Source organism: Gavia stellata, chromosome 3, assembly GCF_030936135.1.
Source record: "Gavia stellata isolate bGavSte3 chromosome 3, bGavSte3.hap2, whole genome shotgun sequence".
Lineage (NCBI taxonomy): Eukaryota > Metazoa > Chordata > Aves > Gaviiformes > Gaviidae > Gavia > Gavia stellata.
Window position 1 is genome coordinate 35,675,011 of NC_082596.1, and position 16,647 is coordinate 35,691,657.

Here is a 16,647-nt window from a genome sequence, read left to right on the forward strand (position 1 = left end):
ACATGAAGTATTTGAATATATCTCAGCTGACTCTATGTATTTTTAAAATCTGTCACTATTAGCGTTTTACTTACAATATTTATGAAAAGGGCAAGTGATTGCAGCTCGGCTTCATTTTTAATTTTTTTTACTTTCGCCTTTTCAGAGATTTAAATCAGTCGTCTGTCTTTCCTCAGTAATAAAAAAGCATTCCAGTCTGAACCTTTTCTCCAAAGCACAGAGTCACGGTGAAAAGATTTATTATTTTCGTATACTAGTACAACTGTGCTACAGTAGTTGCACTCTGTGGTGTATCAAGTGATTTGGGATCTTAATCCAACAATACTGTCTCTCTGAGTAGAGATACTTGGATGTTTTTAGCGGATTTGACAGGGGAGCAAAATTACTGATGTAATCAACATTTTTTATATAGTGGTACTCATTTCAGTAAGACCTTAGTTAGAAAGTTTTTCAGGTGTTGGATAGAATTTTTGTTTAGGAAAAGAAGATTACCCCAGCAGAAGCAGCAAAGAGCTTAGTGGTAAGTGTCCTGCCCGTGACAAGGAAAACTGGGCTCCTGTCCTCCTCTGCCTTAGCCAGAGGAACCAGAGCTGCTGCTGGGAGAGATCCCAGGTCCCCAGGCTATTTGTTGGGTGTTAGGGGGTTTGTCTTTTTATCCGCTCTATACAGTTCATATCATGTGTATGAACCCTAAAAAAATACAGTCTTGTGTCCATGCTACTGAATAAAATACATCATCCTGTTTACTTCTGATGCCAAAAGGAGAAGCCCAAGACTTTTCCCTGAAGGACTGAGAATGACTGCCTCCTCGCTTATTTGGGTGGATTGCCTGGGGCGACTGCTGGCCTCTGAGCTGCTTCCATGTGGTTTTTGCAAGAGTTTTTTGTCAGTAGCCAAAATTTTGCCAAGGAGCATACTCTCAGTGAATAGTATGAAGGAGCTGTGCACTGACTCTGGTTTGTTTATGAGTGTAGACTTAGCCAGAGAACAGGTATTGGTAAAAAAGAAACTCAGTTGGGCAGTTGGAGAGAGGTAATTAGTACCTGGCATATTCCAGGTAAATGCTTTAGGCACTGGGTTAAAGGCAAGTTTAGGAAATCCTGGTACCTGTGCTAGTAATTTATACAAGGATTGAAGTGCTCCATCTGTTGACGGGATTAGCAGTGATTTTTCAGAACTTGCTGCTTTGGTGGTTTTGTTGGTTCGTTGGTTGTTTGTTTTCTCTTCTTAATTTTTCTCCTTTTTAGTTTGGAAAAGGCAGAAAAAATACGTGTTTTTCTCATGTGGCCTGATTTGGTATTTTGTGTGCACTTTACTGGAAAAACTATGGCAGTTTGTTGCAAAGATATCCTCTCTTGAAGAAATTGGCAGGTACTAATCTCATCCGCAGAATAATTATATGGAATTTTATTCTAGAATAATCATTCTTCCTGCTGTATTTCAGGCAGGGTCACCCCACAGTTGAGCAACAGAACCTGGAGTCAGGGTGTGTGGGTTCTGCTCTGGTGATTGTCTTTGGCTGTGAGCTCTGTTTCTCTGTGCATCAGTTTGGAAGTAATGTGTGTAGAGCCATGACTTTTGTGGATAGTTTTGTGGCCCAGGTCCAGGAGCAAAAAAGAAGTGGTGTTAATACCACTACTGTAATTTGACATTCAAAATGCAAAGTGCCCTGCTCATAATAATTTGTTTATTGCAGTGATAGGCAATGGCACAAGTTAAGATGCAGACTACAGCAAACCTGTCCGGACCTACCATGTCCCCTATGGTGCTACCCCTACCAGTTACAGCTACAAATACGCTGGGTCTGCCATCCTCAATGAACGGATCCATTTCGGAATCAGCTACCAGCTGTAGCAGTCCTACTGCCGGCCTTGTGGATCCTGCGCCTTCTAGCAACTCACCAGGTAAGTTGGTCCGGGTATATTTCTTTGGTGTTCAAATGAATCTTTTTGGTGACTTGTTAATTTAAAAAAAAAAAAAAAAAAAAGGTCTTAAAGAGGATTAAAATAAAGAAAAAAAAAATCCCATAGAAAAATATTTTGGCTAAACAGACTGTTTACTAAGTTAAGTTTCTTTAACTGAGCTCAGACTTACAGTGAAGTGTTGATCAATGATATAAAAGCTCAGCAAAGAACATGTCTATTGTCAAATCCTGAACATATCTTTTACAGGGAAGTTTTAGTGGTGCAGGAAGGTCTCCAAGTGTATTTCTCTTCCCTAGAACAGAATGTCTTCAGACTGTTTGGCAGTATTTGGTGTTTCCTTTGTAGCCTAATAAATGCTGTAGTTCCTATGCTGAACTGGGTATAAAATACAGAAATGTTATCCTAAAAAATTAAGCAAGAAATGACAGTGTGTGTTAGAGATAAATACAAGTAAATTGAAAAAGAAATAGCAGAAAGTTAAAAAATAATAAGGCAGTATACATGAAATAAGTAGTCTAGAAAAACAGAACAAAATCCTGAAAGGGGGAGGCAAGGTATTCTTTGGGAGTGCTCTGAGACTGACTTCATTATTGTGAGAAAAGTCTAAAACACTGGGAAGAAGCGGGGAGAAGCAAGTGTGGACCACAGGGTTTCATCTGCTATATTTGTCTTGCAACTCTTATGCTATCCGCTTCTGCTTCAAAGTGTTGAGAAACCATTCTGAAAGAGTAGTCAATTCCTGGAACCAGTATACTCCTCACAGTAAACTTTGGTGATGTAGAAAATGTACCATATGTATATGTCCTCCTATGCTGTCATCTTTTATAGAGACAGTTTCGAAAGAGATAGTTTTATTTTTTTAAATTGCATGTAATCAAAATGGTTATTGTAAAATTCATATTCTCATATGATTATTGTTTAAATGGCATTTAAACATTGTATTTAGCATATGTGCAAAAATTATTTTTTAGCCAAAGTATTTTCTTTTCTAAGCATGCTGCTGCTTTTGCAAAGCTTTGCGAAGTTGTGAAGAATACATTTCTCCACAAAAATTTTACAGACTCTTTATTTACAGCTCCTCTCCAAGATAACATGGCAAACCCCAAAGAGAAAACTCCAATGTGTCTGGTAAATGAGTTAGCCCGTTTCAATAGAATTCAACCCCAGTATAAGCTTCTGAATGAAAGAGGGCCTGCTCATGCCAAGGTAAGGTCACAGTTCCAGGTGATGAGCCATACCTTAAATGCTGAACAGATAATGTCATGGTCTGGATGAGTGCACTTGTCAAACACAGTCACGTTTCTAGTGTAAGGGGTTTCTTACTGTTCTTTATTTTGCTTTCTCTTTTTTTTTTTACACTTTCAGAAAGTATGTCTGTATTTCTGTTGAAACTCTGTAGATCATTTCGTACCTTATTTTGACTTCCACCTTTGAGTTTATATTTGTTGGTCTCTGTAAAGACCTTGTGAAGGTCTTTCCAGGGTATCATCACACTTCCTTAATAATTATGGAGCGTTTGCTTTTTAAGCTGCATGAATCCTTCTCCCCAGTCGGCGTGTCTCTGATAACTACCTCTGCATTTGCTTCATGGTAGTGCAGATGACGACAAAGCTAGTTTGTGTCATTATTTAAAGTGCTTATTGATACAATTCTGTGTCCATAAAGTTGATTGCATTGATACCGTATCTTTGGATCTTGCATTATAGGGCACAAACTTTATTACTGTTCTTTCCTCTAAATTCTGTGCAACTTGATTTACAGTGATATTAAGACTCCTAATATGATTATAGCATTAAAGTTACTAGTGAACTGACAGTTTATTCTGGTCAGTTCTCACAGCAATTTGGATATCCAACTTCATTTCAAAGTACAAGTTAGGATGTTTTTGGTTGATGGGGAACACAGAGGGATATTCTGAAGATAATAATTTTCAGACATGATTTTTAATTTCCTCCCTAGTTAGGAGCAATCTGGGGGAGGGAAAAAAGCCTGAAAAACTCTGAGAGAGACAATAGCATAATTAATAGCTGCTTTGTACTCAGTATTTCTAGAGCGGCAAAACTGCGTAAGACAGTGGGGTCACACTGCAGATCAGTAACACTTTCAGCTAGTTGTGGGCTGTCTCTGTGCTGTTGCCCCTTGTTTCTCAGTTGCACATTATGTTGTCAGCTAGCGGAGACTTGATGCAAATCACTGACCTTCTGGTTTGGCTGGTGTTCATGCATCCTTCATGGTGGTGGAAATGATGTCAGCAGGTGCACGGCTGTTGAGAATCAGCAACCTTTTAGGATTCCTCATTGCGAATGGAAATGGAAGTGCTCTTCACCTTCCTGGAGGCGTTTGGCACCACAGGATACACTGGTTTTAGGTTGCAGCATGTTAAATCTTTTGCACTTTATGTAACTTTTCACTGTTGTGTTGTATATTTATTTTGTTACCTTTTTTCTGTTATTGTGAAATAAGAAGTGTTTTTGTTGTAGCAAAAGGTGTGGTTTTGGCTGTTCATATTCCTCAGCAGTAAAAAGAGTTGAGTTACATTACATTCATACTATACTTTAAATTTTAGCAGGATAAGAAATAGTTCGCATATATTCGTTATTACTTTTAAAGGAACTAATATCATTGAAATGACTTGAGCCTGCATTAGCTGCGCTTTGAAAGCCAGATTTTCAATGGATTTCTTAATTTTTCAGTTTTTCAATTTACCTTTTATTATTTTTATTTACACCCATAGTGGTCAAAAAAAAGATATGTGCTCTGTAGACTCAGAAGAATATTAAGTCTGATTTTGACCTGTGCAGCAAATGGGAAAAACAAAGGAGGGAAGGGGATGAAGAGCAAGGGTGATATTAGTAAGATTATGCAGACTTGTTTACCTTTGACCTATGAAAAACAGACACATAGAAATTATTATGACTGTGTTAGCAGTTTAGTAAAATGTCTTGCTAGTAATATGATGATATATACCTGATAGAATATATGAAACAGATCTGTGTGTGTCCTAGAAAGCATGACCTGAAGGATGTAATGCTGCTGCTGCTGTTTGCCATTTAAGGAGCATCTCACATTGCTTTCCTCATACACATACTCTGTTCCTGTCCACTAGTGGTTTTCATGATTTTCAGAGACATGCTCTACAAGACAGCTGCTTGTGTCATGACTACAAATGCTAGTAAATTTTTATATCCCTTTTTCTAGTTGTCTCTGGAAAGTAAGTTTTGACTATTGGGGTGAAATGGGAAACTAGAAACACTGGAGCTGGGAGAGAAGTAGCGCTTCTTGATCGTGAAGTTAGGGTTTCTAGGAGTCTGCCCTCCAGGTAGATTCTTCATCATAAGAAAAACCAGAAAGTCTTTGTTAGCATAAACAACATTTTTGAGTACATTAATCAGATTGATCATTTATTCTGTGCTTCTCTGTCAGTGGCATCTCAGGAGACAAATTTAAAAGAAACAGTGGCAAAAGAAAGTGTGTGGTGGTACTGAGAAGAGGGAAAGGGGTAAGGAATGTAGCACCTCAAAAGGTCAGGGAGGAGAGAAAGTTCTACATGCAGAAAAAGTGAGGAGGAAAGAATTGCCAGAGCTAAGGGAGACTGACCTTACAAGCACAGCAGAGCGAAAACAAGCACAAAACGTGGTGGCCTTTGCATTTCCACTCTCTAGCCATCAGGTAAAGTAGGTTGGACATAAGGAATACAGACTTCCTCAGAAAATGGGTGAGAACTGCCTCTTGCAGAGGTCTTGCAGAACTTGAGTACTTCATTGGCTGCTCCAGATTTTGGGTTTGGTCAGTTTCATTCCTTTAATTAAATTCCCACCTACTACTGTGTGTGTTTTTTTGCAGGAGGTTTTCTTTTGTCAGATGGGCTAAGTGAGAAGGTTAGTGCTCTGGCTATAGGAATTTACTGAGCAAGCCCTTTATTATCTCGAATTCCTGTTTATTGCTCTAAGCACTAAGAGGAGAGTTATAGGTAGATAAGTATCCATTATTAATCATGTTTTTATTGAAATTCAAGATTTTTCTCCTCCTATAAAAATACTACACTGATACTTCCTTGCAAAATATAAAATATATAAACTCCAGATCCAGAAATCAAATTTCCGTTCTTTTAGTAATAAGGAAGAATGTTTATAGATAATTTATATAATTATGGGTATTTAGCTGTAATACCCAGCTTAGCTTTCAGGTGGGGGTAGGGTTTGACAGAGTGCAAAATTAAGAGACTGTTTCTCTCTTCCCCCTTGTCTGAGTAAATTGTTGTGACTGCTGCAGAAAAAACAACATGGTGATAGGAACTGTGATATGGGTATTTGCACTGTGCTTCTGAAAATTACATTATGCCAAAACTCAAGCCTGTAATTAGAACACAAGTATGTAGTTACAGCATTCAGTTCATACGCACTGTGTGCATGTGTATAGGGCTGAGTTGGGAGGCACATACATACTTGTGTTCAAATGCTTGTTTGCAAGTACATGCTAAATGAAAATGTATGTAAAGGCAAATTTAAAGGTTGCCCATCATGCCCATCTCTAGATACCTGATCCTGGATCTGGCAAGTTTAAATACTTTAAAAAATTGTAGAGCAAACTATTGAAATGAAAATTTCACTTTATATGCTCCTCACACTAATATGTAGATTTCTTTATGTTGCCTCAAGTAGGTGAGTCTGTTTTCTGAGGTAGGTATAGCTTAGTCTACCGTGTGTATCTGATTATTAAATCCTGCCTTATATGTATGGAATTGATATGGAAAAGACATTAGGTTCTTACCCTTTCTCCTCTTGTTCTTAGATGCTCAAATTTAAACAGAACATGTACAGAACATACATAAGATAGACTTTATCTATTATCTTAAATATGCATTGAGTTTTATCTTCACGACTTGCACAGCACAGATACTGCTTGAAATAATCCTTCATTGCAGATTTTAAAATATATATGGTTTTTATCAGTAGTCTGTTTCTGAACTCTGAATTTTTACAGTTCCTGTCTTCACTATAGAGTCCACATTAAAAAAACTGCAGTTTCATTCAAAAAGATAATACTTCTTTTCTTTCTTACTTTATATTTTTGAATATATTTGAGTTGTGACTCTGCCCTAACAATACACATTATTTTCAGAAATCAGGTTGTGTGAGAAATTCTTTCACTGGGTAAAACTATTTGGGCCAAATTCTCCACTGCCTTGAAGAGTGTGCAGTCGTTTATATCCATTCAGAATTATTACAAAATTACTTTTTTTTTTTTAGTAGTATTCTTTACCTGTTTTCTACAGGTAAAGTGACTAAATGCATTCGTATGTGTGAAGAAATGTGGTCTTAACTGACCTGTGTATAGTCTTCTAAAAGCAGAGGATCAGTTTGCAGTTATTATTACTTGGTTTAAATATTATTCTGTTCTTTGATAGTTGACATTAACATTACGCTATTTTACTTTGTCATTTGAAAGGCCAAATGTTGCCCACTGATAAGGATTCACTGATCTCTGTAAGTATCGGATGTGTTATCTGGGAGTTGAATATAATGAAAAGAGAGCACGGTTTCTCTTCAACACTGGAAGTTTTTATACAGATTGGTCTAATCCACAGTGATAATCTTGCCAGTGTTTACCTCTTCTTTGTCTTTGAAGATGTTCACAGTGCAGCTGACTCTCGGAGAACAGACCTGGGAAGCCGAAGGAAGCAGTATTAAAAAGGCCCAACATGCTGCTGCTAGCAAAGCATTGAATGAAACTACCCTTCCCAAACCAACGCCTAGACCACCCAAAAATAATGTTAACAATAATCCAGGTATGGTATTTTCCTCTGTGAAATAAATCTTGTTGAATTGTTGGAATATTATACCACTAATTAAGTTAATTGAGATATCAGTTAAGTTGGACGATGAGAATCAACATAGCTGTCTTATAGGTACAATAGTATGATGAAGAACCTCCTGTGAGTTTGCGCAGGAGAATTTTTAATGCCCATACCTAAAATGGTTGAACTGTAAGTTAATATGATTATTTAGATAAGGCTCAGATGTATGCAAAGTGGTTGTTCGTGATCAACAGTAGAGAGACAGGACGAAACCAGACTGAACTGACCATTATTACCATAGTAAAACATTTTTTCTGAGGAGTTATTTTAGCTAATTTTCCAATGAAAGGGCCAAATTTTACTCAGTCCAATCCTGTGAAATTGCATCTGTGGTGTAAATAAAAGGGCAGGATGTGGCATGAAAACTTCGACAGATAATCCCTGCATAGTAGGTTTTCCTTCACAGCAACCTGTGCTTTCAAAAAGCTTTCAAATGGCTTTAGAAACTGTTATTTGAGCAATGGAAAGCATGTATATTGGTGTCTTGCATCCTTCATTTCGAGGCATCACCTGTTAGTTGCCGTCTATGCATGCAACACCTTTTGAGGTACATATCTCAGCCATATGCTCAGTGATCTGTTCCGTCTTGTTCGACAAAATAAATTAAAAAAAAATAGTCCTAACTTTATTTCACACTAACATAAAAGAGAGCAAATGGTGAGGGGAAAAAAGTCACCTTTTCCTTTTATTTTTTTCTTTTTTTTTACACTCCTTTCCCCCCACCCTTTTTCCCCTTTTCTCTTCTTCCCTTTTTATTTCTCTCTGCTGCCCCTCGCCCTTTCAAAAAAAAAGTCTTCTTCAGCTACTTTTTAAAAATGGAGTAATTTTGCAGTTATTCTTCTCTATGTTGGAAAGAAAGCAGGAGTAAGTTTCCTTTAGAGCTTGTGAATATTATCCTGAGGATTAGCCATTAAGGATTGTTTGAGAGTGATGCAATAGTATTCTCTTGCTCCTTTGGAGATGAATGCATTGCTGCTTCAGACCCAGTCACTGTGAATTTTGCTGTTTAGAAAGCAGGAGGCTCACACCTCTATAAAAAGGGATCCTGGGTTTAATTCTTAACATTGCAGATTATCACTCAGCTTCTAGATTTTTTTTGGCTTTGATCATATTCTTAAAGGGAGAAGCTGATAACAAAAGAAATAGGCTTTAAGAGAATTCATTAAAAAATTGTATCATTTAACACTGTAATTTTCCTTAAGTGTATTATGTATGCACAGGTGTCTTCCCATCAAAATGGCATTTCGCATTTTTATTGTATAGTTGAATTCATAGTCATTCCTTGCTCTGGAAAATACAAAAATTGTTGTTGATAGAAGTTTTTGAATAAGGATTGTGTAAAAATTTTCATCATTTGGCATGTAAAGCCTCAATGGCAGACTGGCAAATTCATCATAGCTGTTTTAAGGCTAGGCTCATTTGAACCTCTTATGAAAATATTTTGAGAAAATATTAACTCATTTTTATTGGAATGTACATTTAGCTCATTTAGGATTTTCTTAAAATAGCGGAAGTGAGGAATACTACAGCTGAACATTTTATTAAAAAAAAAAAACATATAAAAATGGAGTCACAGTGTAGCTTTTTATTTGGCATTTTGGAGACCATGGAAGTGGACAAGTGCTGGCTGCTTTCTATTTTTGTATTCTGTCACCAGTAGATGGCTGTAGTGACACTGATTTCCAGTAGTTGTATTTTCAGTTTGTTAGAGCATTAGTTTTTAGTCATAGTCTGAAGTTTTCAAGTCTTGCAAATAAAACATTTTTTCTAACTTGTAAGATTACCAAATGACTGCAGTAATGCATATTACTGCTTGCTTGTTTCAACCCTCTTTGCTCTATTTGTGGTTTTATTTAATGGTATTCATCAGGAAGAGGTATTATTCTTTTATCTTTATAGTTTCAGAAAGTGTCATAATGTAGATAAGCACATTGGAAAGATTAATAACCAGGTTGATTATAGCACTGACTTTCTCATTTGTATGTGAACATTAATCTACTGAAGCTGGATAGAGAATGCACTGTGACAAATTAAGTTGGTATCTATATTAACGTCTTTTAGAGAAACTGAAATGTTATGGTAGTTGCTTCTTTTTTAATTTAAGAGCAAAAAAATATCATGCAGATCTCTCTCTGCTGCTCATCTCAGTCCTGCTTGTGTGGTTTGCGGTATTTGTGGTTTAAGTGCCTTATGTGTATTCTTTATTTTTTTGCAGGCAGTATAACTCCAACAGTGGAGCTGAATGGTCTGGCTATGAAAAGAGGAGAGCCTGCCATCTACAGGCCATTAGATCCAAAGCCAATTCCCAATTACAGAGCAAATTATAATTTCCGGGGCATGTATAATCAGAGGTTTGTACTTTTTCTATTATTTGATGTTTTTTATCCTTTGCTTGTCAGTGTGTTCTAAATCTTTATGAACTTCGTAGGTTATTTTAGAGAAGAATAAAACTAAGATTTTTACTAAGGAGAGTCTGTGCAGCCTTATTTAGAGACACGCATAATCTCTTTCTAAAAGTAGACAGGTGCCCTAAGCATGTCAAAAGGAATAAAGACATGTAAACCAACTGTTTCTATTTTTTTAACATGCATACTGGAGTTATAGTCTACAGCCATGGCAATGAGGAGGCAGAGCAACTTCAGAGAGAGGTTTTTCTTTTCTTTGCTGTTGTGTCATGTGATTAGAATCTGTATCATCAAAAATGAAGCACTCTTTTCTTAGAAATTGGATATAAAACTAGGAGGGCTGCATTTTGAAATTTGGCTTGAAACCATTCTCAGGCTTCCATTTTTTTAACCATTCTGCCTGGTCAGCTATTTCAGTTCTTTAATCCTCAGTGTTTGGTTAGGAAAAATCCTTTATTTCACAGTTTAGAAACCTATATTCAGAGCCCTCCATTAGTGCTGTCCTTACTGTAGTAAGTTGGAGTAATCATTGAGAAGACGGTATTCAAAATTTTGGTTTTAAACTATCAAATTCTTAAAGTTTAAAAAAATTTAAGTGGATGGAGCAGTTTCCTTAACTGACCATCCAAATATTTTATTCTTCAATATGTTCTAAATTTTTGAAACATCTTCATCTTTGGTATTTGTACAATTTTAGTACACATAGGAAAAACCGTTCTGGCTCATACTGATTTAAATGTAATTTGCATCTAATGCAGTAGTCTGAGAGAAACTTAAGGTAATATATGTATTAATTTGCAATCCCAAGAACTTCTTTCTCTGAGATAGGTTTTCTTCCCATTTTTCCTTATTTTTCTGCAGAGGAACTATATTAGATTAGGTCTTTTGGAGCTCCAAAAGTGACAGCAAGTGTAATCTGTAAAATAAGAAAAAACCAAACAGGTCAGGAATTTCTAGTAGCATGTTTTATCAGTGAAAAATATTGCCTTTCTCACAAAGGTTTTCTTAATGGATTTCCTATTAATTTTTATGCATCTCATAATTATTGAAAAGAACGAGGTTATGAACTTTGAAGAAGTGTTTTGGTTCAAAATTACTCTTTTATTAGAAATTGAATTTACAGCAATGTTTAAAAATTAAGGAGTTTGAAATGAAAATGCAACGTTTCAGAATTGTCTAAGAAAAGTATTTCAGTTGACTTAATGTTATTTTACTTTTCCCCAGATTTTTAAATCGTGATAACTAGGGTTTTAACATTTCATTCTGGTTTGTTTTTGGTTTTTTTTTTTTTTTTTTTTTAAATAGCAACAATACCTAGAACTGTAAAAGACAAACAGACAAAAATAACCTGGAAGAAAACTTTCATTACTCTACAGAACAGTGCCTGATTATTGTATTACTTGAGTTGTATTTCTAGCCACTGCTGACCTGAGTCTCCAATTACATATGTCATGGTTTAAAAAGCTAACTATGGTGCCTGAAATGAGTTTTGTTAATATTTAGAAATCCTACATTTATTTTAATTACTTTTATAATCAGATTAGTTTGACTAACAGATAAAAAGGCTAGGCTGGAAAAAATGCAAGCCAGTAAAAACCATAAAATGGGGAATTCTGGAACCTGAACTTAGTTACTGAAACAGATTTGTGGAAGCAGAACCCCAAAACACTTAACAGTTGCCAACTTTTAAGATTTTATTTCTTTTCATAGAAAATGATTCGTACATCTAGTGCAATCTCTAAGTTTGCTTCTTTGGGAACTGTCTTTAGGGTAAAATGGTGTATTAGCTTTATCTCTCTGGGTGCATTAGGTAGCCAAGGGCATTTGATTTTTCTGATCACAGAACAAACAGGCAGGGTGGGACAAAAGGCCAGAATCTCTGTTTGCCTGCTTCACTGTGCTTATTTGAGTGCAGTTGCCCACACAGGGTGGCTAATAATACTGTGGCTAGTAAACTGATAAATAAGTAAAACTAAGTAGTAAATAACTAGATCTGTCTATCTGCATAAATACATACCCCCTGTGCATACACCAGCTCACACACAAATACCAGAGTAAAGAGGAAATAGAAGAATGTTGCCATATAGTACTGTTTTGGGACTACTCCTGCGTTGGAAATAATTGTTTCTCGCCTTGTTTTGCACTGGGAGGTGCTGGTCTGTTATGATCCTGGTAAGAAAGGCACTTAGACTCTGTAAGGTATCATTTAAAATGCTATTTATTTGAGCTGACGGTGTAAGAAGAGAATAGCGCAGATAATCTTCCACACCTTTAGATGTTGGGAGCCCCAAGCAGTGTAGCATCGAACATGCATGTGACCCACGCGCAGCATGCCGCGCAGACCTCGGCTGCAGCAGAGATCCTCCCCTTCTCAGTCATTCCCACTCTTGCAGGATCTTCTTACAAGGAAGCAACTCTGCCATTGCTATAGTCAAACAGAAATGATGCTCACGTGAGAACTTCTTGCTGCGCTGTTAGATAAAGGCAAGGCCACACAGGTGGTACCGAGGGGGAGCTGCCCGTGGGCCCCTCTATTACAGCGAGTGTCCTGCGGAGGCTTTGTGCAGCACAGCCCTGTCCTGTGAGCCACGCTGGGCAGGAGCCCTGCAGCACGGCACAGTCCGCGCTGTGGGCCACGGGCTCCTTAGTGCGCAGGATCCTGCTCCTCTGCCCATCAGGATCGCTGCACACCTTCTACCCACCCTCACCAGAGGGAAGTCTGGAGACAGATTCTAGACCTCTTGTAATAGCGAGTGAAGTCCCAAATATGAAGCACATGCTGTAGTACCATATTATGTTCCTGTGGTATGATGTGTTACATTTCTTACCTTCTAAAGTAACTTGCCATGTTGTATTTAGCATTTGTTTGCTGATTTTTAGCGTTATGATTGCATTGTGCTGTAATCAGTATTTTTCATTTTTGTCAGTTTCTGACTGTAAATTATTATCTGTTATTAAAACAGATACAAAATATGCTAAGTAAGTTGGAAGCTGTTTTTGTCTTTTATACTGAGACTAAATACCCTTTACTGATCTCTGTTTAAAAAAATGTGCTTTTCAAATAGGTGAAGATACAGATTAAGGTTAGGAGATAGTGTTAGGGAACTTTGATTCTGGCAAGATGAGTGACTTGAGGAAAAAATCAATATTAAGTTCATCCCAGGGCATATCTTTAGACCAGTTAAGTCTAGTGTTTCAAGTGGCACAAAAGATCCTTTTCAGTAACTCATGGGAATGCGGTCTAAGAGCTGCTATTTGTATGCAAAGTTGAGGGCTAGCTTCCATGTCAGGCTAAGATGATTTATGTTGAGGTGGCAGTGATTCCTCCTCCTTTCTTTGTCCCCAGCCTTTGTGTCCCTGCAAGTTTCCTGGCTCCAGTACTGGTAGTTGAGCTGCTCGGAAATGAATCAGTTTTGGGGGGGAGAGGAAGGGAGACGTTACTCCTAGACTTACAACTGTCCTTAAACACCTCCTCACCTAGTCACATAGAAGCTTGTGCCCTCACCGGAGACAGGGCAGGAATGTGTGTTTGGAAGTTAAAGGCAGCTCAGGTTGATTTAAGCATGTGAAGAACTACACCCTCACATTCAGTAGAGAATATTTATATGGACAGTCTGTTGCACAGAAGATGTTGAAACAGTTTTACATGCAAGATGCAAAGATCCATTTGCAAGGTCTGTAGCTGATGGCGTAAATTGATAATGAAGGTGGAAGTTACTTTCATGGAAAAAAGGAAAGTGGACAAATGAGAGAAAAAAAAGAGAACGGGGAAAGTTTTACCAATGCCCAGCTTGTAAGGGAAGTGGTGGTGTCTCCCAGATGAGCATCATCCTCTGGGTGTCCTTTCCCATGCAGCAAGTGTTCCCTATAACACTTTCCCATAGTAATTCTGTGGTTTTCATCAGGACCTGCTCAAGCCCCCTGTTGCTTGTTCCTGCTTATGATGCTGGTAGTGCTGCATCAGGGCAGGTGTTGAACGCTGACTGCTTATTGAGCTTTGTGCATGCATATTATTGGGCTCTGTAATGTATACCAAAAGCTACTGCCAAGGGATAGGAAAAGGGCAGAGGAGAGAAGGGTTACAGTAACAGTATAGGTACAATACTGTCAACGTATTGGTATTTTTAGGTGAAGGGCCTTGAAAATAACAGCACGGGGAGAAGAGCAAGGGAAAAATACAGCTAGAGAAACTCTGGAAAACACTGGCCACATGGCTTGGGTGAAGGGTGACAGAGCTGCAAGTGGGAGGAAGGCTACCGAACTGCAAATGCAAAACTCTTAGTACAGCAGAGGGTAAAGCATTTAAGGCAGTGTGTAACACCAGGGTAAGGTGTTAGCCTTGTAAGTCTCTTCCTGTGCTAAGTTAGGAAGTGCAGGGCAAGCCTGCTCCCCTCTTAGGGGTAGTTAAGTAGATAAAATACAGTCCAGCTTGGGAGTGGATGAGGTATGACTATATTAACCTGGCTCTTCACTCAAGCTGGTGAATGCAATACTCGCTAATTGTTAACAGCATTGGGCCATTGCCATTGCACAGCATCTCAGCCTGCGCTGATAAAGTCTGTGTGATGCTGAGCTGGATCATGTGAAGTCATCAGCTTAGGTCTCTGGTAGGTTGGGTATCTGTACACTGCAGTTCATTTCACAATATAGGTAAGAACTTCAAACTTTTTTTGTCTCACTCTGATGAGAGAGCTTGGGAGTCCTCTCTGGATTTTCTTTATTCAAGTAATATCCATGCAAGTTTGGTACTAGGAAGCTTGATGGCCTGTGATAAGGCAGAGCTTTTAAAAAAGCTGTCAACCCTGAATGCAGCTGTGTTAGACACCTTATTATTTAACAAAGGTTTCTATATTACTAACAGAGATTATAATAAAGGAAAAAACTGTTCCGGCACTCAAAATTTACGGGTTGTATACTACCTATTTAAAACCTCACAAGTTGGAGTTTTCAGCAATTTTTCAACAAAGGCATGTGAGCACCTTTCCGTTCAAACAATATACATTACAGAACTGCTAAAAATGGTGAACATTGCATTTTGTATGGCTTCTTTTATCTAAGAGCTTTACAAACTGACTCTGGGGAGGGAGGTGCTGATACTTTCAGGGGCTGTTTGCTAACTGATTTAGGCTGCGCATTTGTCAGCACGCCATTTGGCAGGATTCAGTAGAACTCGCACGCTACTTAGAAGAGGATGAGCCTTGAAACAGCGAGTCAGGTTTGAGAAATACTGGCAGAGCTGAGGATGAAACGTGTGCATACTACTCATATCTGTAGCCAGTGCTGGAACCCGTACTCCCTCACATCCCTGAGTATGTAGTTGGCTTAAACCATGTAAAAAAAAATTAAAAACATGGCTATTCAAATTAGAGCAATTAAACAATAAAATAAGATATCAGTTCTGACTACAGGGTCATCTAGCTTGCCTTGTTGCCATTAAATGCTGTTTTGTTTTATTATAAGTTATTTTTTCTTCAGTTAGAACTGAAGAGAGTAATTCCTGACATTTAATTGTCCTGCAGTATTTTCAATTATAGAATGTCTGTAAGTGACAAAACAGAAATTATATCTTACAGACTTATGTAAACTAAGTGTTTTTAGCCAAGAAATAAAACCACTAGAAACTGAACAGCAGCTTTTGATGTTTTAGTATGGAAAGTAGTGTTAAAGAGATCACAAAACTCAACCCTTGTTTTTTGGGAGAAGTCAGAAGTTATTTGCTTATTATATAAAATTCCTTAAAATGTGTCTCACCACAATCTGGAGAGCTTGAAAAACCTTTATTAAAAAACCCCTTTCAAAATTAAAAACACTTGTGAAGTATAGGAACAAAGAAAATCCAAAACAATGACAAGCTAAAGAATGGAAATAAAGTAATTAAGGCAGTTCCTTGCTTGGTTTTGAGAAATTTGGATAGTGTGATAGTTCTATAAGCATGTCATGCAAAGTGGTGGTGTCCCTGGGATAAACTACAGCTTCTGTGCACTTTGACAGTTTCTGCTTCAGTGACCCTTCATGTTAATTTTGTATATGTTTGCTTCTTCCTGCATATATAGTATACTACAGACTAAGGAGAAGACTATCACCTTTCTCCTTAGTGCATGGGGGAGAGTGCACAGACCATTCCTCCTTTTCGTTTTCTTCACAGTCCTGTCATTCTGAATGCATATTTCTTTGATGTTAGCAAATGTTTCTTTACAGGGCTGTTTGCAAGACCAAACTCAGAGAAATAGAGAAGCAGCATATTCTTGCCTCTTCTGGAGGCAAGCTTCCTGGCCACAAAGCACAGGGCATCACCTGATGTGAGCATGTAGTTCCTGCCTACTGGCTAGGTAGCTCCCCTGCTGGGTACTGAGTTGCTGCATGGGACTGTTTGCTTAGGCTTAGTTGCTCCTGAAATTATGTATATCAGCCCAGTGGACCAGTGCTCTAAATACTGAATCAGCACTTTAAAAATGAGGTA

At 37.8% G+C, this 16,647-nt stretch overlaps 1 protein-coding gene across 2 annotated transcripts in view; it reads left to right on the top strand.

Moving 5' to 3' along the window:
- The window catches only part of STAU2 (staufen double-stranded RNA binding protein 2), a 172,008-nt gene that overhangs the window by 17,175 nt on the left and 138,186 nt on the right, over positions 1-16,647 (top strand). For both annotated transcript variants that reach the window (XM_059815184.1, XM_059815185.1), the window contains exons 2-5: positions 1,697-1,904; positions 3,001-3,131; positions 7,554-7,713; positions 9,998-10,133. In XM_059815184.1, coding sequence (XP_059671167.1) covers positions 1,706-1,904; positions 3,001-3,131; positions 7,554-7,713; positions 9,998-10,133 — 626 coding nt within the window. In that variant the 5' untranslated portion in view covers positions 1,697-1,705. The remainder of the gene's footprint in view (positions 1-1,696; positions 1,905-3,000; positions 3,132-7,553; positions 7,714-9,997; positions 10,134-16,647) is intronic.